Source organism: Lepidochelys kempii, chromosome 10, assembly GCF_965140265.1.
Source record: "Lepidochelys kempii isolate rLepKem1 chromosome 10, rLepKem1.hap2, whole genome shotgun sequence".
Lineage (NCBI taxonomy): Eukaryota > Metazoa > Chordata > Testudines > Cheloniidae > Lepidochelys > Lepidochelys kempii.
The window spans coordinates 20,188,400-20,211,127 of record NC_133265.1 but is presented as its reverse complement, the minus strand read 5'-3'; the positions used below and the strand labels follow the sequence as shown (position 1 = coordinate 20,211,127).

Sequence of the window (22,728 nt, the reverse complement as noted above, 5' to 3'; positions counted from 1 at the left end):
AAACCATGAGGGTGGACAGCAATTAATATCACCCTCTGGGACTCCATTTTGGAGTGGAGGGGGTCAGACTGGCACAATGCGGAGTTGTGACCAGCGCCTCTCTGGCCCACGTTTTCCAAATTGGGACCAATTTATATGGTGGAAGAAGACTTTTTAAAAGAAAATATTATGGGCCAGATCCTCAGCTGGTATAAATTGATTGCACTAGAACTACACCACTTTACACCAGCTGAGGATTTGACCTGTAGGCACGAGCCGAAAACAGCAGATCAATACTGAACATTTTGCTCCTGAGAAAAATGTCTCCTTCCTGAGAACCGTTATTGTATTCAAATATATTATAGTAGTACACAACATCCAAACTGTACAAATACAAAATGGATAAGGAGCTATGTGTTTTGCTTCCTCCCCAGCACATTTTATTACTGAGTCTCCTACAGGCATAGTGTTTAAGATTATTCATTGATAAAAGTAATTTCAGTACCATTCAGCATAATGAAGCAGACTTTGCTCATGATCAGCATGAACATTGTGGTGAACCTGAGAAGAAAATATCCTTCAGTATGAAGGTTTCTGCCTCTCTGTATATTGGGTACAAACATAATAGTGAATTAGTGATTAGGGCACAGGGTGAAGATTAATCATGATATAGGAAGAGCAAGGCTCTCACCCTGTTGGCAGACTGTACAAGCAGAGATCCTGGAAGATGTGTTGCTTCCTGGCTGAGGTGCACAGGGGCATTTGGAACTGATAGGGAAGAAAGGAGGGAGGTCATAATGAAGATGATCCCACTGACACCATCTGCGAGGACAGAAACCAGAACTGGAAGGAATAGCCATTGCTCCCTTCTTACATAAACAAAGGAGCTGACAAGATGGAGATAAGCAAAGTACCAAGCAATAAAGAGATCAGCATGTTTTAATAACATGAGCAAAGCAGATGAGGGATAGGTCTCTAGGGAGGCCAGTGTTCAGTGTAGGTGCCTGAGGGAGGATGTGGACTCAATTTATGATTAAGATCTTGCTTGTGACAGAAATGCCTACTTTCCCACTACACACTTAATTCTATAGTTTGATTTTATTATCCTTTGCTCTCTCCCTGTCTGTTTCTCATATGAGCCCGCTACAGTTCTGGGCCTTCTATCACAAAGTCCCCTTGTAATTCCCTGTCCCGATTTTATAGGGACAGCCCCGATTTTGCGGGCTTTTTCTTATATAGGCACCTATTTTCCCCTACACCCGATTTTTAACACTTGCCCTCTGGTCACCCTATATCATCTTCAATGGGAGCAGTGAATGCTCAGCACCTCACAGGACTGGGTCTTAGTTATGTTGCATTATTCTCTACCTATTGAACTTATATGACCTCCAATACTACACTATCTGAGCAACTTGCAATCTTTATCTTCACACCACAAACACTATTATTCTCATTTTAACAGATGGGGAACTCTGGCACAGAGAGATCTTTCCAACATCACAGAAGAAGTCAATGGGAAAACAAAAAATAGAACAATGAGTTCAAGTGCCAAGTCCCAGGCTAGTAGTCTAACCACTGAACCAGTCTCTCTTTCATACTTGCACTCTCCCTTTTACGTAGTGAATGCTAGCTGAACTGTAGCAATTGGGGATTGCCCTGCTTATTGCTGTAGCCCTTGACACAGTTCTACTGCTGACTTATTAAATATGCAGGTGCCCATTTTCAGAGGTAGGGTGAGCAGCAGAAAAGGAAAAAGCAGCTAATTTGACAATAAAAATATATAGATTAGATCTGCATGGTACAAAAAGCACTGATAGGAGAGGTCACCTGGTAGGGCATTATAATGGAGGTTATTTGTTCTGCAACACTGTTGAAAGGTGTCTGTGACTGATGGCAGTTTGGTGCATGGGCTAAATATCCATACCTCAAGCAGATGCATGAAGCCCCAAGCAAAGGGCTGTAGTACATGTTTCACAGGTGGTTTATCTGGACCTACAAATACATGTAACAAGTATGTATATTCCTGATCTGCTTTTTCTGTTTCTGCAGGATGGATGACATCCAGCTGTGCAAGGACATCATGAACCTTAAACAGGAGCTGCAGAATTTAGTAGCAATTCCAGGTAATTTCTATGCCAACCTTACAAAAAACAGAAACCCTTCTGTGGGCCAGATACCTGCAACTCCAAGCCACGCTCAATCCCTCTCACTGGCATTTCCATCCCTCTCCATATGTTTCCTGTACTTTGCTCTCTTTTCTAATGTCCTTAGTTTCTCTCAGGTTTTGTTTGGTCTTCCTTCTGCTTTCTATTTTTCTCAAATTCTTTGCTGTATTTCATCTGCCCCTTCTGCCCCTTCCAAGATTCTTTCAGTCCCTTGAAAACTGTATGAGAACCACTGTTGACACACTATGTTGACACATTATGTGAAGGAGAGTGTGCTGAAGAATGGAAAATGTTGATAGATATTGAACATCTGGGTGTGGTCTGATGAGAAATTAAACCTTGGATATGGGTTTTTGTGTGTTTCCTAGAGATACTAATTAATTGTTGCTCCCTATAAGCCAAACTATAACCTAAGAAAATAGCTGAAAGTATGGGGCTTTTCAGAGAGGGCTGAGGAAAAGGGCCAGTCCATGTTTACCTGAATCTTTAAGGGCCTGATCCTAAATTCTCAGCAACGTCATTGCTCCAAGCATGTGTAGAATCCTCCTTGGGCGCAGTCCTGGAGTCCTTACTCAGTAAAAACTCCCACTAGAATCAATTGATAACTGTGTTTTAGTAAGGACTTAACTGGTTGGCCTCCTTGTTCTTTTCGCTCAGCTTCTCCTCTTGTTACTTCGCAAAATTCTGAGCCACCATCTTATTCCAGAAAAGGAACCTAGGGCTTGACCGTACAAGCATTTACTTCTGTGATAAGCCCTTGGTATGCTCTGTTGACTCCGGTGTGTCTGTGACCAAAAGCAGAATTTGGCCAATTCCCATTGATTTTACTGTACACCCCCTCTTATCAATTCATGCCAACCTTCAATTCTTCACCTGACTATACATTCTGTAAATCTGCAAAAAGAAAAGGAGTACTTGTGGCACCTTAGAGACTAACAAATTTATTTGAGCATAAGCTTTCGTGAGCTACAGCAGCTCATGAAAGCTTATGCTCAAATAAATTTGTTAGTCTCTAAGGTGCCACAAGTACTCCTTTTCTTTTTGGGGATACATGGCTGCTACTCTGAATTCTGTGAATCTGTCAGTCAACATAGTGTTACTCAGCAGCTGATAGTGAGGGTGGGGGTATGTTATTTTTACCACCTTTTGAACAACCTTTATTCATTCTCTAATAAACTTTTTTAAAGGATTGTGCAATTGCTGACATAAGCATGAGTGCAAAATCAGTGCCACACACTCACACACAGAGCCAAAGAACCTGAAATTCTCTTTGCCTGTTCCTAGTCACTGATCTTTTACTTCACAATGAAATCTTTGCAGGGTTTACCTCTCTCTCACCCATGAATCTACTGTAGGCAGAGGTAATCTGGTTGCTGAGGGGGATGGCAGAGGGTTTGGTCCAGAAAATGAGATTAGTTCCACTGCAATACATGGGAACTATTAGAAGGGTAGGGGTTTACCGAACATGGCTACTCTTCTTTTAATAAAGTAATGAAATGGCCTTGTATCATTCAGATGAACATAATTTTGTCTGGGGCAGAACTTTGGCTAAGAAGTTATAATTAGATATGAAATCTTCCATGAGTCTTTCAAAAGGAACAATACAGCCCACCTAGAATGGTTTAAATAAAAATTAACAACCTCAGGTGGAGCTGAATCTCGTGTTTGCATTTTCATTTCATCTTAAATAAAAAACACAGTAATGGTAATTAGGATTGTGTCCAGTGGATACTAGAACTCAATGAAGCAAACCATTCCTGTAATGACATGAGATATTTTAATAAGAATGTGTGTGTTGACTGAGATGTTTTCTTTACCATAGCAATTTGTCCTGTTAACCCCATGCTGTATTATTAAATGCAGCCGATTTGCTTTCCCTTGGTAGGCTCTGGGATAATACATCAATGTATTCATGATTCTGTGTACACTGGATATAGATTCCACAGTAAGGTTCCCTAAGTAAGTTCTGCAGCTTAGTGTAATGCCATGTCCCTGTGTGGGTCATCAGTAGAGGGGGCTGAACCTAAGACTTCTGCATCTAAATATATGAGTGTCTACTGCCGATGCTAAAAGACTAATCTTTGTCAGCCAACATTGTAGCAGGCTTCCATATGTGCACTAGACACCACTAGAAGGAGACAGAGTGCCACACTGAGTGAGGGCTGAATTCTGCAATGAGCTGGAAACTCTGAGGAAGGGTGAAATGCCTAGAAACGCATTAAGAAAATTAGCCTTTTATTTTTTTAATCAAATTATATACAACAGTATAAAATTGATACTGCGGTCAGAAAAGTTTTAAATCAGCCTTGCACTCACTTTGTACAGGTGGAAATGACTTGGCAAGGTGCAAGGTCACAGAGAATCAGGGCTGAGAGGAAAAATCTTGCCCCCTTGTATGCCTGCTGAAAGTGAAGTTGTCTGGAACTCAGTAGCCCATCTTGATTTATAGAGCATAATTGTAATCCTGAATGGGGGGTTCTGGCAGCACAAACTCTCCCCTAAGTGGAGAGAGAGGTTCCCTCCTCCTTTGAACTCCATCCTCTTGGTCCCTTAGTGTAGGGGATATTTTGGAGTAGGAAAGGTGTGGCTGGCACACACACTGCAACTATCCTTGCTGATGTAATGCCCACTGCTGGGGTGTTGGAGATGTTACACAAGAGCTCTACTTAGAGCAGGACTGAGGTTGCTCTAAGTTTTATCAGACTGAAGTGGTTCCCTGACTGTCCCGAGGATCATACATGTGAGGGGAAGGAGAGGTGGCAGAAAGTCATTGTTGCCACATACATCCCCAGTCTGCCAAGCACTGCTGTGGTAACACCTGGGATTTTGGCCACTCAGGCAATGCTTATATGAGAGATGGAGGAAGAGAAAGGTTTGCAGTGCCAGCAAAAAACAATTTTTTAAAATTGAGCTGGTTTGCTGAGGGACACACTTTAAATACTGTCTTACCGAAGCTGCTGCTCCTATTTTAAGCACCTGGGGCCTAAGCATAAGTTATTAAAAACTCTTAAATAGACTTCCAGAAAAACATTGATTCACAATTGTTGCTTATATGTACAAACATGCCTCATATAAGCCAATAAGTACAATGACGCCAGAAGTATGTACAGGGCCTATAGTACCTTTTGTCCTTATATTTTTCCACCTATCACTGTGAGAAAAACTTCACAGCTAGCAAACAAGGTAAAAGGGAAGAAAAAACCTTGCCAGAAATGAAACAGCAGGTCAGTCATAAAATAGGAAGCTGATCATATCTACATTTTCCCCCTCCGAGCCCGAGAGACAAATAGCAGCATTTCTCAGTGGGATAAGAACCTTTCCACATTTCATGTTTCTTCTTCTTTTTCTTCTTGACATTATCTCAGCTACTTTTGCGCCAAACAATTCCTCCAATTTTGTGTTAACACATGTATGGGATGAATAGTACCCAAGGGGGAATAATTCAAGCAGAGCTTATTTTAAGGTAACCTTTGCAAAGGATTGTGAATGCTGCATGGATAACAAGTAAGAATGACCTACTCTTTCTTGTATTCCTGTAGCTAAACAGAAGTTTAAATGAGAGGTTTGCTTATACTTAGGACTACTTTTTCCTAGAAACACCCTCCCACAGCTTAAATTACAAAATATTAATTAAGTAAAGTTTAATAAACAGCCGTTCTTTCTTAGACCTTAGCACACTGTGAACAATGTACCACCCAGCAATCCTTTCTCAGAGTCATATTTGCATATTTATCTATTGAGCATTTATTTCCAGCAGTGCCAGCTGTTGGCAAATTCACTACAGAATATTTGAGTATTAAGAGCAGGCAATGGGATTAATAAATATAGGGCTGTTGTCCTTTGCACAGAACTAAATGCTAGCACTGGGATTTTCCCAACCTAGAGAAACATGGACTAAAGCAATCGTCATGCCTTTCATATATATTTTGACTGTGCTGTGTATGGGCCAGCTCCTGCTCTCATTGGTTTCAATGGACATAGTTGCATTGACTTAAATGGGAACAGGAGCAGGCTTTTAGTAAAAGGAGATAGCTGAATAAGGACTGTAGGACCCAGCCCTAACACAATCTGCATTTACTTGTCAGCAGATCCCCAAAAGGGGGGGTGGGAGGACAATCCGCATGTTAGCTTGCTCCCACAGCCCCCTCCCCTTTCACATCTGGCCTTCCATAAGTGGATCCATGTGTTCTGATCCCATTGATGGCTCTTCACCTGGAGATAGAGAAGATGGTGGTGTTGTAACAATTGAAGCATAGCAGGCCTGCTCTAGTGATGAGTCCAAGTGACGAAAGTCGACGAAAGCTTATGAATGGTTCAGTCATCTGTATTAACAAATGGTGATAGAAAAAGGTAACAAAAGTCCAACTGCGACTGTTACATAAGATTGTTCATAAAAATTAGTAAAAGTGAAAAACAGAAAGATGAAGTTAGTCTAAACAAAAGGTCTTTACTGATATAATTCAAAGACTGTGTTGAGACCATATCTGGTAAACAAGAAGAGTGTTGTACTGGAAGTTAATGGGTTTATGTGATATTTCAGAAGTTAGGTCTGATGGTGAACAAATAATGAGAGGATCGACTATTCTTTCCATTAAATCCCTTTTCAGAGCTCTTAAAAAGAGACTTTTGGGGCTGAGGACCTGTGAACTGGCAGGAAATTCCTGGAGGAGGGAAAAGGCCTGTAGGTCTCCATTTTACTTCCCTTCAGGGACATTGTCTTTCACCTGTGGCCCCAGAAGGTACCACATCATCTTCAAGTCCAGACCTTGGTACTTCCTCAGGGTCACGTGGTCATCACCACTCCATAAACCAGAGACACGTGAGATCCTGATTATTTCCCCTTCCTTCCCCACTCTTTTCTTCCTATCTTCTCACTCTCTTGGCTTTCCATCTGATTTGATCTTGAGGTCAATTGTAGCACATGGCACCAGCACAATCAGATGAGACAGCCCATCCAGCTCTAGCCAGCTCTGCCCAGCCTGAGACAGACCAGTAGGAGAGGGGCCAAATCAACCAGATGACACCCCAGACCAGGAAATAAGCTAGAGCTCAGAGCAGTGCTGTTGTGGCAGACTTGCCAATCCAGAGCACCCATCTGTGACTGACCTGCTGCTGGGAATTCTCCATCAACAAAAGCTGTATTTTCTCCACCTTTACTATCCTGTTTCTTCTTCCCCTCCTGTCTGTTGGTCAAAAGCAGGAAAAATGGCCATCCCTCACAATGCTGTTTAATGTTGGACGCTGACAGAGTGATGCTAACACTGCTGACTCTTCGGGCCCATTTATTCCAAATTGATGTAACACAGCGGCATAGTGGCAGCTGCTCCGTATCTTCCATGATGGGAGAAGGAGGCTCATTGCAGCATGGTCCAGCAGTCGTCAGTTTTAAATATCCTCTCTTATTTCTGCTGCACATGTTAAGATTAAGTGTTCATTGACATTATGCCCAAGTATTCCGCCATCCCATGCCCATTTTAGGTAACAATGAGGAATCTTTGAAGCACCGACAGAATTTGATGATAACATGCACACTTAATTTTTTGAGTAAAAGATATTATTTTCATAAAAAACTAAAAATACTTCTCGTGAAAAACAAAGTAGCCTTCTTGTGCATTACAAATTGTTTATTTCCTCTTTCACTGACAACCTGTAACTTACAGTTCTCCAAGGAATAATGATTTTCCAGGCTCAGATTTACAGAATTTCATTATCTCTGAAAGCCAACTTTCAAAATGCCTTTATCCCATTTTTTAAAGATGTGGATTTATTGCAGAAATTTCCAGTGGGAAATGCATCTGGAGTCCTTGGGCAAATCATTAAGCTGTAATAAACAACTCTTTTCAAATATCTGGATTTTTTAGAAGTATTAGGATCCCTTATAAATTTGGAACAGCCGTGTTAAAGTGAGCTGTAGCTCACGAAAGCTCATGCTCAAATAAATTGGTTAGTCTCTAAGGTGCCACAAGTACTCCTTTTCTTTTTGCTTATAAATTTGGTCAATGAACAAGATATATTGAATGCATCACACTGTAGATGTATCCCAGGGACTTTCGATGTTTCTCTGAGCTCACTTCCACAACTCCACGACTGAAAACAAAAATTCTTGATTTAATGTGAAGCTTTGTTTTCTGCTCATAAAAACTTTGAATTCTTTAAGGAAATGTATTGGCTAGAATTAGCCGCTAGCTTTCCCATCACTGCTCCACTTGCTCAGTTTTAGCCCTAGGGAGTTTTGTCTTAACTATATTTGTTTTATACCTTTGAACTCTCTCTCTCCTAAGCCCTCATATTTACAAGAATTTTAGCATGTGACAGCCAAATCTATCCTTCAACAGAAACGATCATTTTCAGACAATCTAGTCACGATAAATTAGCTCTGTTTTTGTCTGATTAACTAGGACAATATTGATTACACTGACTTTTGAAATTTGGGTAAAAAATAGTTTTATTTAGCTCCACTATAATGGAATAATTCTAGTGCCTGACTTTGATCAGAGTTGATATTTTGATGTTGCTGTGTGTACCAAATTACAATGGGAGAGGCAGAGATGTCATATAGGTTGCTCCATCTTATCTGAGGCCTGATCACATTCACATATTAAGTGAATGGGAGTTTTCCCATTATTCTAATGGAACTGTGCCCTTACTGAAAAATGCTCTTCTTAAGGAGATTAGGAAAATAAACTCTAAATGGTGCCGTGGAGGGATTTTTAGATTGAAAATTTAGCAAAGGTTTTGAACTAATGAATGTTTTATTATTAATATCACAGTACAGCTATTGTGCTAGGCACTGTGCAAACATGCAGCAAGAGACAGTCCCTGCCTTGAAGGGCTTACATTTTACATAGACAAGACAAAGAGTGTCAGGGGAAATAGAGATACAGTGACTAGAGCTGGTCAGGAATTTTCTGTTGGAATGATTTTCCAACAGAAAATGGCCCTTTTGTAAGACTGAAATTTTTCATTTTGCCAAAAGATTTCAATTTTGCAGAAAATTTGATTTTTCATTAGGAAAATTGAAATGATGGCTCCTCATCTGCCCACCTGGAAGCTCTTGTCAATTTCAGTTTCTGCCTGAGGAAAAGTAGCTAGTAGCCAGGGGGAGAGGGTGGGTGCTCAGCCTCTGGCAGCCTGTCTTGAAGGCTCTCGTCAATTTCTCTTTCTGCCTGCAGGGGGAAAGTGAAGTTGCTAAGAGCCTTTCAGGGAGGTCCCCAAATGATATTTTTCTGGAAATCCCGTCCAATGAAAATTTTGCACTTGTAACTTTTCGTCCTGATTTGGGAAACATGGAAAAACATGTTTTTCAAAGCATGAAGATTTTCACAGAGGGGGATTTCTGTTTTCTGGCGAGTCATAACAATGACTTGTCTAACACCACATTGCAGCTCAGGGGCAGTGCTGGTAGCAGAACTCATATCTCCTGAGACCCAATCCAGTGTCCTAGTGGCAGGACAGCTGATGAGCTGTGGCTCGAATAGATGCTGGAGCAGGAGCAAGCACAGACCGAAGCCAGTCAGAAACAAGAGCAACCTGGAGCAGAAGCAGTCAGAATAAACAGGTAGCAGGGATCATCCCCAACAAGGTAGCATCATTGGACAGCAGTGCCTTGCTTTCATTAGGAGCCTATATACCTGCCTTGGAGTCACCTTTCTAGACCCTGGCTTATGGATTGGCTGGCCTTTAGGACTTGCCAATAATTATCTCAAATGAACACAAGAACACAATTTACTGATTAATCTTATATATTTGCACTGAAAAAAATGTTTCCCTTTCTCACTATATCCATTCACTCCTGACCCTCTCTGTAAAGAGTGGATTGTTTTTACATTATGGTTTCAGGAGAAGCAGGGAAGAATTTTTACCAAATAATAAAATGTTGCAAATATTATGGCCTGGAAAATTATGACCCTGGATCATGCCCTGCTCTCACCTACTGTAAATCTGGACAAAGGCCATTGACCTTCTTTGGTCAAGTATTGTTAGAAATCTGAGTATCTAACCCTTGTCTTATTCTTTCTGTTTTTGATCAGAAAAAGAAAAAACAAAAATGCAGAAACAAAAAGAGGATGAATTGATTCAGAAGATCCATAAACTGGTGCAAAAAAGAGATTTTCTTGTAGATGATGCAGAGGTGGAGAGATTAAGGTAAGGCCTGAAAGTGCCTGAATTTGTTTCAGAGACTTGGCAAGCCCATCACTGTAGTTAATTCACCTTCCTGAGAGGCAGAAGCAGAAGAATTCTTCCATCGACCTAGTGCTGTCTACACTGAGGGTTAGGTTGACTTAACTATGTTGCTCAGAGGTGTGGGTTTTTCAAACCCCTGGGTGACGTAGCTGCGTTGACTTAACTTTTGAGTATAGACCTGGCCTTAGATGGGGGAAGTAAACTTGGAAGAGAATTCTAACAAAAAATGATTTTCAAACATGTATAAATTGGTCTTTGCACATACATAATGCTCATGTTATCATCATCAATTATTTGTATTACTGTAATGCACAGAAGCTCCAACCAAAATTGATGAGTTATAAACATGGTAATAACAGTTTGAGTCCCAAGGAGCTTAAAGAAGTAGATCAGACAGGCAAAGGGTGGGAAGGAAAAGAGAGAGGAAGAGATTTGCCCAAATTCAAACAGGAGATCAGCAGCTGAGCTGAGAATAGAGCCCTGACTCCTAGGCCTGGTCTAAGCTGAAAAGCTACATTGCTCAGGGTATGAAAAATCCATGCCTCCAAGTGACATAGTTAAGTCGACCCAACCCCTAGACTGCGCTAAATCAACCTAGCTACCGCCTCTCAGGGAGGTGGATTACCTATGTCAACAGGAGAGTCTAGATAGTGTCTTCTCTGAAGCACAATAGGGATGCAGCTGCAGCTGTGCCACTGTAGTGTTTTAACTGCTGATAAGCCCTTAGTTTTGTGTATGAAGCATAAAGCATCACCTGTAACCAGAGACTATAAAGGCCTCAAAAATGCCATTCTGCTAGACTACTGAAAATACACGCAGTACAGTTGGAAATGCATTAGTGCTCTCTATTGCTCACTTGCAACATTTATTGGTACTTCTACTTTAATGTATCTGTAGCTAATGAATCTGATTTTTCTACTAAACTGAAATAATTTTTAACCAATGTGCACTTTAATATTGAAAAAATGGAATAGCAACAAAAATTCCATGAATGCTAAAGACTAGCAAAATGACGTTAATTTCCTGAGGGCCTGATCCTGCCATCCTCACACAACCACAACACTAGTTGACTTCAGTGGGAGTCCTGGCAGCATGAGACAATAAAATCAAAATCTTCACTTAGACAGGATTTTAAACAGAGAGCATTATAGCACATCATAATGTTCCTTTGCTATTTTTTCTAGAAGGAGCCTGGTTTAGTGGTTAGAAGATGGGAATTGGGATTATGGACCATTGGGTTTGGTTTTTAGTTTTGACACTGATTCACGGTGTGACCTTGTCAAGCCATTTAACTTCTCTATGCCTTGGTTTTCCTACTGGTATAGGCCCTGATTCATCAAAGCATGTGCTTAACTGAAGTGCTTTGCTGAATGAGGGGCATAGTGGGGATAATACTTGCCTGTCTCTCAGGGTTAAGCAGTGAGCACTAGAATAAAATCCCAGCCGCATTGAAGTCAATGAGGGTTTTGCCACTGACTTCAATAGGGCCAGGATTTCTCTCTCAGTTCATTAAGTTTCTAATGAGCTTTGAGATCTTTAGATGAAAAGTGCTAAATAAGTGCAAAGAAGCATTACTGCTATTAATAAGATTCTTATGGCTCTTGCCTTAACTAAGAGAAACAGCCCCTTGTGTAATGTAGAAATCAGAAATCGCTGCTTTTTCTTCTACAACCTTTTTTCCCCCGCCCTCTTTTTGCACCAACAGAGAGCAAGAGGAAGACAAGGAGATGGCTGAATTCCTTCGGATCAAGTTAAAACCCTTAGACAAAGTAACACGATCTCCTGCCAGTGAGTTTAACATTTAAAAACAAATGGGAAAGAAAAGAAATCTTTGAAAAACTCTGGCAAGAAAGGGGATAGATTTTCAAAGGCACAGAGGGCAGCTAGACACCCAACTCCCACTGAAAGTCAATGAGAGGTGGGCTCTTGCTCCCACTTGTGTCTCTGAAAATCTCCCCAAAAATGCTTAGACAAAATGAACTAATATAAAATCCACCTCCCCCCCCCAAAAAAAACAAACACCACCACCACAAAATGCCAGCTTCTGTTTCTAGCCATTTTGGATGAGCTTTTGAAAACCAACTAGCGAACTTGGATTTCCAATTCTCCTCAACATTAAATCCAAATGTGCTAGGTGGCTTCGCAAATCTCAGTTTTAAACTGTTGCATATTTTAGTAATATGTGTGTGTGTGTGTGATCTTCCACAGCCGGTAGTTTGTGTCCTTACCTACCTCTCTTGATAGCAAAAAGAGCGTGTATTTCAATCATGTTAGTTCAATCAACTTAGTTTAACATGATTTTTAAAAATCCTGTTAAAATGCAGATTAATGTGCTTGAAACCATTTTATCTGGCTGCGTTTCCACCTATGAGGAGTCTAGAATTTTAACTACAGGGAGCACGATTTCCTATGTGATAGTGACAGTAGTCTATATCTTAATGATGGTTAACCTGGCTTTTCAGTCACATAAAGCCAACTTGCTTGAGCTAACACAATTGAAAGACCCACCCTTTTGTCTACCAAGACAGGAACTACGCAGGTTGGAAGGTATCTTGAAAGGCTTATACATTACATACCATGTGTAGTAGGGATATGGGTGTAATATGCTCCAGGTTTCTAGACAGGACTTTGGAACAACCAAAGAAGGGACTGTTATCAGAGAAGTCTTCCTGGGTTTTACATAAAGCCCAGTGCATGCTGGAACGGGATGTTCTGAGTTTAGAACCCAGTCCTACTCCCATTCAGGTCAATTGCAAAACTGGAGCACATCACTGGATTAGTCCAAGGATAGATGAGTGAAGCCCTTTCCAGATTTACTTACCCCTTTGTTAAGAAACTCCCTAACGCTGCATTTGCCTCATAGATGTACTTCCCGGGATTAAACTTGTTTAATCTAACCCTGCTCTTTACTCTTACTACAGAGACAAGGTGGGTGTGGTAATATCTTTTATTGGACCAACTTCTGTTGGCAAAGGAGACAAGCTTTCAAGCTACACAGTGCTCTTCGTCTGAACCTGATGAAGAGCCCTGTGTATCTTGAACACTTGTCTCCTTCACCAACAGAAGTTGGTCCAATAAAAGATATTACCTCACCTATCTTGTCTCTACATGGATACAACACTTCAAACTTTAGTCTTACTGTCCAGTGTACGCTGCCTTTACCACCATATATCTTCTTATCTAGGGTATGTTTGCCTTTTGTTATATTTTCAGAGATGTATGTTAGTTTATCTTCTGCCATAAGCAATGGCTGATTTTCCTATTCTGTAGTTGTCTTTACTCTCTTCATGATTTTCTGACAGGATTCTGACATATACTTGGAGAGTGACCATGACTTTCAACTTATCATATGGTTCTTTTAAGGCGGCGTGGATTACAAACCACATGTGTTAGTGCTATTTGTTTTTTCCCCCACAACTGGTTTCTATATTTGTAGCTGTCCAAAGTATATACATTTTCCCTACACTTGGATAGGTTTTGTTTCCCTACCTGCTGTCCATTAAATTCCTATCAGAAAAACACTTTTAATATGTTCATAACTTTAAAACCTACTCAAGTTCCATTGACTTCAATGCAAATGCTTAAGTGCTTTGCTGAATTAAGGCCTTATTCAGTAGAATTATGTCAAAAGGGTGAACCTCCAATTTTTCCAGATAGCTGCATTCTTACTCTTTTAGATAAACTCAATCAGGGACCCATCAGTTCTATAGTTCATGTTTGTTTTAATCTTTACTTTCAATTAGGAAGAAAAGGTCCCCAAATCTTAACAGAGAGATGGCTGCAAAGGCCAGCTGCCCACTATAACATGCTATACAGCATTTTTATCTTATTTTCATCAATAGGAAATTGGATATTAATTAATTGGATATTATGTAAAGAGGAACTGGAGTAAACTGTGAAGGTTCCGACTGTCTGACAAACCATATAAGTTGGGCACCATCATTACCTACATAAACCACATAGGCAAGATATGAAGGAGAGATTTAATTACTGAGAAGTATGGCTATTTTAAAATGTACCATAGTTTCAATGGGAATACAATAAATCAAGTGCCAGCCACTGATGCTCTTCCTGAGTCCAACAAAAGGAAAGTGCTGCATATGAACATTCCAAATCCACAGACTCTTCCACTATCCCAAGATTTATCCCTTCTCAGCATCCTGGCTTATTATATACATTGGAAGATATAGAGGATAACACTGACCGATATTGTGGCATACAGGTCCATAAAGAGAATTCAAAATACCATGATATTTATGGTGGTCAGTTGTACATATCCACAGTACATGGGTCTGATACAAGAAGCTGACTTTGTGTGGAAGTGGATTGGCAATGGAATATAAAGCCTTTTTGCCTTTAGAGTTAATTTGAATCTGGCACAGGCTGTTAGTGGCTGAAAGCTAGTCCCATCTGATGACCAGTTGTTGGAAAAAGCAAAATGAGGTTCTCCACAAAACTTGTACTGGGCATCACAAAACCACCAGCACAACTGGTACCAAACTCATAACAAAGGTATCAGTCTCTGCGGGCTGAACGGATCAGGGAACTTAGTCAGTGGAGTTATACTCATTTACATCCACTGACTAAGGAGGAGCTGACCCTCACACACTAATCTGTCTGTGGACCAAGGCACTTGGACAGAGCAGTGAGGGGAACTTACAGTAGGGTAATGAGTGGGCTGCAGCAGTGTAACAGAACACTTCAGTCTCCAGGGCTGCCAGATAGTATCCACTGATTCCTTGGACTCCTTCTCAGAGTAGTGGGTGTTGTCTGAGGTTCCCTGCTTGGTTTCCCTTTCTTGTTCCTTCATTTTAACCATATGATTTACACCTAAATCCCCTCTTTTCAGTTTGATGTCTGGATTCTGTGTCCCCTCTCTCACCTAAGTGGGCAGGCCTTCTGTTCCTTTGGTGGGGTCAGTCATCACATAGGCTGGTATCTTTCAACATCACTAAGAACATTTTTCAAAGAATGTAAAATAAACTCTGTCTAGAAGGTAGGCCTATGTGATACTGCAGGATACTGTGTACTGAAAGCAGAAGGAAATAGTTTGGTCTAACTCTAGGTTTTAATGGTGTCCTGTTCTGAATGTCACAGGTACCCCAGCAGAAAAGAAGGCAGAACCTCCTCCAAGCAAGCCCACCGTCACCAAAGCAGGAATAGCTATTATTAAAGATTGTTGTGGGGCCACGCAATGCAACATCATGTAGCTGCAGTCTCTCTACCAAGTCTGTCTTTTTTTCAAATGCTTTCATTGGATAAAACTGTAGGGTGAAAGGATTTTAAAGCATCCTGATAGTCAAATCAAGAAATACTGTAAACATTACAGTAATGTACTGAATGTACCAATGGTGAATCCTTCACTTTTGCATGGATCACTCAATGCGCATGCTTAAAATAAAGGAATATATATAGCAGCTGTCCAATGACCAGAACAGATAGGTAAAAATAGCTGAAAAGACAAATACAACTCTGTGGCAAAAGTAAATTAGAAAAGTGTATATTTTACCAAATAATGTTTAAAATAGCAGTTTTAAAAATTCAGCACTTTGTAGGATTTGTTATACACCTTTTTCGCTTGGCAAATTTCATTCAAACACATGCCACGGTCTGAATATAAAAATGTCCTGTCTTGGCTATTTTTCAAAATGAAACCTTAGAGTAGCGATACTGTATATAGTGCAACCAATAGATGAAGCAAATTTAGTACTAACCGGTGTTGCATACAAAATATTTATTGAACTAGTACGACATTTGACTACTTGGCTGTTTAGTTTCATTTTCAGTTCTTCACAGGGAACAGATAACAACAAAGATCCTGCTCATTGGCTTGTATTTTATTATGGCATTTCAGTGACCCTGTGGTCAAATGTCCTTTGTCACTTTTAAATAACCCAATTCAAACAGAGATTACCTGTCCATTTGGATATTGGTTTCTGCTAAATTCTTAGCAGGCATAGCTATAGTTTTTGGTGTAAATTCAAACACTGCATCATTTATTGGCTTACAAGCCTTCCACCTTGCAGAGATACAATAATACTGAGAGTGCAGTCAACTATTAAAACCACAACTAAATGCACTATGAGATTATGTATCACAGGCTAAATAGGTTGCTGTCCAGAAGGGGAGAAAAACATGAAGGCAGCAGGATCATTTAAACTTATGAAGCAGGGTGCTGAAAAGGGCTATTACTCAGATTCTTAATGGCCACGGGAAACATTAGCTGTCAAGTATTGTAAAAAGACAAAATGTCCCCAAATTCTGTCTTCAAGATTAAAAATAATAAACATAAAAGGTGAAGTTTTCGGTACTAAAAAGATAGCAGTATCTAAAAAAGTGGTTTTGAAACAAGGGAAAAACAATTAGGTCTGATACATCAATTGGTATGCAGATGAACACATATAAAATATAGTTGTCCCTTTACTAGCTGTCAGTAAGATGGTGCATTTGTGTGACTAGTATATCATATGTTTTGGTGAATGTTGTGATGGGTGTAAGTAGCTAAATGAAGATGTTCTGATGTGAAAATATTGTGCTTTAAAAAAAAGATGGTGGAACGTGCCTAAAAGAAAAACGGTTTTTCAAGCTGAACAACCATTTCTTAATGCTGGATAAGCAGAACACTACATATAAACCCACGGGAAATAATAGTTACAGCAGGGGAAGCCAGTAAAAATATCAGCAAGTTATGTAACTAAAGGTAGATGTTAAACATTTCTGAAAGAGCTGAAGCAGTGTCTAGTTCAGATTCAGGGATGTAAACATTCAAATTAGTATATATCATTATATACTATATATGCCTGAGCTTTATTGGTCCAATATGTAGCATTTGCATCTCTAAACAACCTGTTTCGCTGTCACAGACTTCTTTCAAGAACCATACTACAAAAAGAATAAAGAGCAGCAGGGGAGCAGGCATAAGAAACAAAGAACATATGTTACTGCAAAATGTTCCTTAGGGATCAGAAATAAGAGAGGAGAAAATATTCAAGTTTAAATATTAAAGCAGCACTTTAAATATTTTAATCAAAGTACTATATGGATGTGCATGTGTGCGGACATATAGCTTCACATTCACCTCTGGAGCTTGTCAGAATTTGGTGTACCCAGATTCATGTCAGGCTGGTTGTAGGGTCAGCATAAAATGTGCATCAAAGCAGGGAATTGTTTATAATCTGAATAAATTTTAAGGAAAATGCACAAGAAAAAAAATCAACCAGACTGTGGACAATCAAATAACCCCCCTGAAGTTTCTGATACCTTCTCATTGCTTTGGACCAGTCCCTTATTCTCTATCACGTGCAGTGTCTTAACAGAAATATTGGATGGCTGTATATTATTAACAGGGGTGAGGAAGGATATAGGTAGTGTTAGGAGTGGGACTTCCTCAGGAAGTGTCAAATTTAAGGTCTGAAAGAGGAATTAGATATTTAATACACCTCTTTGTGTATACTGATGAATCAGGAAAGTTGGGTGTCCTGAATAATAGGCTAATCACAAGGCTGCAACTGATAGAGGGAGAGAGATGACTTGGAGATTGGGGCAGGGGGGTTAGTAGGAGTATTTAGACTTTCTGGTAGATGACTGGCCTTGGTCAAGATAGGAGAGACTGCTGGGGATTCACATCTAGGAAGGTCAGATTCTCCTGAGGGATGGGGAGAAATCAGCAGGATTTTCCAGATGGGAGGTGGGCCTGGACAGCAAATTCAATTAAAAGAGAGCCCCAAAACAGACCTTTGTGTGATTGGGCATTCATGATTGGGGTACATCTCCACAGTACAGTGGCAGTAGAACATCTTATCACAATTAAATTAAAAAGAACAAGCACAGTGAAGAGAGCTAAGCATCTATGAACATGCTTGTAATCAGGCATTTGTAATTGGTGTCTTGAGGGAACAGAACTAAAGTATCAGTAATTAAAGTGATCCTTTCATTTTCAGAATTTACAGATCAGATCAAGTGGAAGATCTGGTTTATCAGTGAAGTCTTAGTTTTATCTACTTTTTTATCACTTGGGTTGTGTAAGGCATAGAAGGTGAGTGACTTGTCCAGTGTTAATCGGTGGTTCATTTAGAAGTAGAATCAAGGATCCTGAGGGCCACAAGTCTTGCAATGAATTGCTAGACTTGCATAGTCAGATTTTCCACAGCCTAACTCTGCTCCCCCTGAAGTCAATGGAGATTTCACCTTTGGACTCCAATCCAAGCAGACTTGGTACTGGATGCTTCTGCAAATACCACCCATTTTCTTTGAAAACTGAACTCATACAGTATATATTTCATGTGAGGGTTCATTGCCATTTAGCTTCTTAAAGTTAGTAAGAGTCATGTGGCTAAAACCCATCACAGAATATCTTGGAAATGTACTTCTTTCCATGACTGCAGCTTTTTAAAAGTAAAAGATACTTAGCTGAAATTTTCAAAAGCGATTAATGATTTTAGATGCCTCAGTTTTTGGGGGGCCCAACTTGAGACATTTAACAGAGCCTGCTTGGTTGGTAATTTCTGAAAATCACGCCATTAAGTTGTGTCAAGTTGGGCATCCAAAATCACTAGTCACTTCTGAAAACCGTGGCCATTTACTACCATTTGTATCAAGTTAAATACCAATGCATCAGAAAATCATAAAAGTTCAAGAGAGAAAAGACATGTTAGAACATCAAGTCTATATGTCAAGGGAAAATTGCTCCCTACAGCTACACTAGGTTACATTTTGTGAAGGATTTCACAGTCCCCAAACCCCCCTGAAAATGATGAAACTCTACAGCAAAGTAGAGATAAATGTGTTTCCAAATAAACGAAGATGTAGTGTTATCTAAAACATTTGTTACTTTTCTTCAAGCTACCAAGAGCAATGAGTTGTGAACTAGAGTAGAATGTAATGTCTTGTGCACAATCTCCCTCCAGAAAAGTTAGGTTAGCTTTATGCAAAAAAAGAATAATTTTGTAAATTCATATAGTTTGTGAAAGAAATCTGAAGGGCTCTATTCCAATGAAAAAATGCACAATCTCCCACAGATTACACTCCATAGAAATAGAACTCAGTAAAAAGGAGCCACTTCCATGACTTTTCCCCTCAACTAATCACTGCAGAAGTATAATTTGCCATGTCCCAGAAAGATGCAGAAACCAAGAGACAATTCCCAGCCTTGTGTTTAACCTCAGTCATTTGCAAGGTGAGGTGGAGAAGGGGACAAGGGAGGTAAAGCCCTCGGTGTCCAGCAGTATCATGCCAAGATTTATTTTTTATATAGTATATGACATTTGCCTAACAGCAAATCATTGGCTCTTCCTGAATCAGAGATAAAAGCCCTCCCTGGCCAGGATGGTTTAACAGCAGCCAGGGGAAGAGGTAAAGTCCATCAGAGGCTGCAACAGTCTATACTGTCTACACTGGCTGGTGTTTTCACTAGGGAAGTACTTTACCAGTTCTACCAGCAGTCTAGTACTGTGTGTTCTCAGGATCCAGCTATGTAGTGGTCCTAGAATGATATACCATGGTGGACCACAGATAACATATGGGGAAGGAGGGATGATGATGAGATCAAGCGGTATTGTTAAGAGAATCCTGCTGCCTCTACTATATTATTACCACCACTGTTTTTCCCGACTGTAGGAATCACAGCAAAATGGTATGTGCTAATGAATTAAGAGTTTAGGTTTATTTTACTTCCATGTTTGGAGTAATAGTGTTCCAGAGTTTGTAAGACATATCTGACAATAACTGATTTTATTATCAGATTAATTCAACTCATCTTAACTGAATTTATAGGAACAGGAGATCAGAAAGATGCAAATATAAAGAGACAGACATTTTTTTCCAAATTACAATGAACCAATTCAATCCAACTCCAGAGAAACTCCTCCTATACAACTCTCCTTGTAGGCTGGAAGTGACAATAATATACTAAACCAATATATACTGGATATGTACAACACACATTAAATAGATTACACCATCCAAATGCTTTCCTTGGCTAATCCTACTAGGGAGAACAAGACATTGTTAACTAGTAGCTACTTGTAACTGACACAGTTAATCCTTTCATAGGTGTCACCCTTAACAGAAGGGTATTAAATTTTTACACATGAATACTTTTAGACCATCATCCAAACCCACCCAATTACATACTGAACATCAGTGTATGCAAAAGAGAGAAGTTTTGGAATGGCTGTATCTTTTTGTGGTAAATGGAGCCCTATGTGTTTTATTTGGTTGGTGCTCATAAGTTTATATATTATTGTCAAGCTTTGTTCACACTTCATATTTTCCCAAATGGGCTTAAAAGCCTTTCTGCAATCAGTTAAATGGACACAATCAGTGAGATGTTTCTTTCCTCTGATCTATTTTCCCAATATGTTATCTGGTTTGACCCTGGGCCATGCTGCTTGGAGCCAAATAAACACATAAATAAATTTAACATTGTTTTGAATGAATAAAGTGAAGAACAACTGGGTTATTTGATAGGTTGAATTGAGCTGAAAGGTGCTTTTTTCCCCTTGAACACATCTGTTTGTTTTGTACTAATTGCAGCTTTGTGTCCTGACTCTACAACTGACCTGTGTGTGATCTTCAATGGGAGTTTCATGTGTAGAGCAGCTACAGAATTAGGCTTTAGGGAAGTGAGGCCCCATAGGGAATGGCTGTTTTTTAGCTACTCATTCTTTACTCTGTAGTGGGTAATGTGGAATCATAACTCTAGATCCAAACACCTTGAGATCTAGTGGAATTTAGATTAACCTCTGAAGTTCACAGATGGCTCTTTCCTATATAGTTGGCCAAACCAAAACCCTGAATCAACAGCTCCTGAAATTTGAAGAAGTTAGTTTCATAACCAGAATTCACTTCTGGGCCTCTTCTTTACAACAGACACGGCTGAATCAAATCTCTGGATCTGAACACACCCAGATATCAGGGAAATTTAGATCTGGATTCCAACTTTGTGGTTTAGACCCAACCCCAAAATTAGGCTACCCAGAGAATGATTATTTATCACAGGTTAAAGTCTGTAACATTTTTAGAAGTTACACATTTCTGTTTAAGGGAAATATGGAGGTGAGTGTGTAAGTGTTGGGGTGTTTTGATACCCAATTAATGTGTATTTCTAAGCAGGACTCTAGTGAGTCTTACATCAAAACATGAATCCACATTACTGCTACTTATTAAGTAACAAAAATGAACAAACTGGACAATCTGTAGTCATCACATAAGGAATATTCAGAGAAGTGTGAACAAACCAATTGTTCTATGTAATGTTGTCCACTTACTGTAATGTATATGTCTCTCTATATATCTACATTACAGCTGAATTTTTTCTTGGTGCTCCTGCCTATGAAATAAATATTTGTCTGTGCTTGCAAGTCAGCTCTAACCTTTATATGACAAGAATGTTGCTATAAAAACAATTATGAACACAACAAGCTCTAAGTCATCTGTGAACAGTTCCTCATCTTTACCAACAACCAGCACACGCCTCGGGGTGATCAGTGATCATTTCCCATCTGTACATTGTGCACAAGTTGTCTTGTAGCTTACTTCCCTTGTCAGAAATCCCAGCTCTAACCAGCATTTGCACACAATCAATTTTGTGGATTTAAGGAACTCTGCTCCCACAAAATCTAATCCTGGTTCAGGAGCCTTTAATTGAAGGGAGATTGATCACTACATGAAACCAGGTACTTCACCTCAGAGAATCACTTCTTTTTGTTAGACATATAAGATCTTTTGTAGGTTTCTCTTCCCTGATTGAACGAGAATTAGGTTTGCAGTATGAATTAATGTTCATGATTGCAAATTAAAACTATGCTCTCCATAAATATTGTGCAATAATCACTTACTGCTCACTTAATATTTGCTATTTCCATGAGGTTTCCTGCCTGTTTGCTAGAATATTCATGGAAAGTGCGGGGCATGAACACAACATGGAATAATTTAAAAATCCAAATAAGTAGTCCCAGAATATCCTTTTTAGCAGCATTCACCCAGCTCTAGATTAACCTAGATCTGCCACAGCAGTGAAGTTGCTGAGTTTTCCCAGAAATCAGAACTCCAGCCTCTCAGACAGGGACTAAACATTCCAGCCCTCCTTTCATTCTCATCGAGCACTGCCACAATAAAACACTTAATTTCTCAGGCCTCAGGATCGATTTGGAGAAGTAACTCTCAAATTAATTTAAAATATTTAAAATATTTTACTATGAAGAGGACAATTAGGAGGGTGTTAGTTGGGTGTCCTCTCGGAAACTAAGTTCAAAGTGCATTTGGTCTGAAGTGGAAATGAGATACAATGCTTTAACAGTCTGAAACAGACATTGCTGACAGAGATGTATTACCAAGCTTGTCATGTCCAGCAGTTATTGTTCAAGTGTGGCTCAGAACTGCAAGGTAATGATAGAGGCAT

At 39.7% G+C, this 22,728-nt stretch overlaps 1 protein-coding gene across 2 annotated transcripts in view; it reads left to right on the top strand.

The window, feature by feature from the left end:
* The window catches only part of BMERB1 (bMERB domain containing 1), a 127,421-nt gene extending 106,673 nt beyond the window's left edge, over positions 1-20,748 (top strand). For both annotated transcript variants that reach the window (XM_073362357.1, XM_073362355.1), the window contains exons 3-6: positions 2,029-2,102; positions 10,175-10,289; positions 12,034-12,116; positions 15,426-20,748. In XM_073362357.1, coding sequence (XP_073218458.1) covers positions 2,029-2,102; positions 10,175-10,289; positions 12,034-12,116; positions 15,426-15,538 — 385 coding nt within the window. In that variant the 3' untranslated portion in view covers positions 15,539-20,748. The remainder of the gene's footprint in view (positions 1-2,028; positions 2,103-10,174; positions 10,290-12,033; positions 12,117-15,425) is intronic.
* The last annotated feature ends 1,980 nt before the right edge of the window (positions 20,749-22,728 follow it).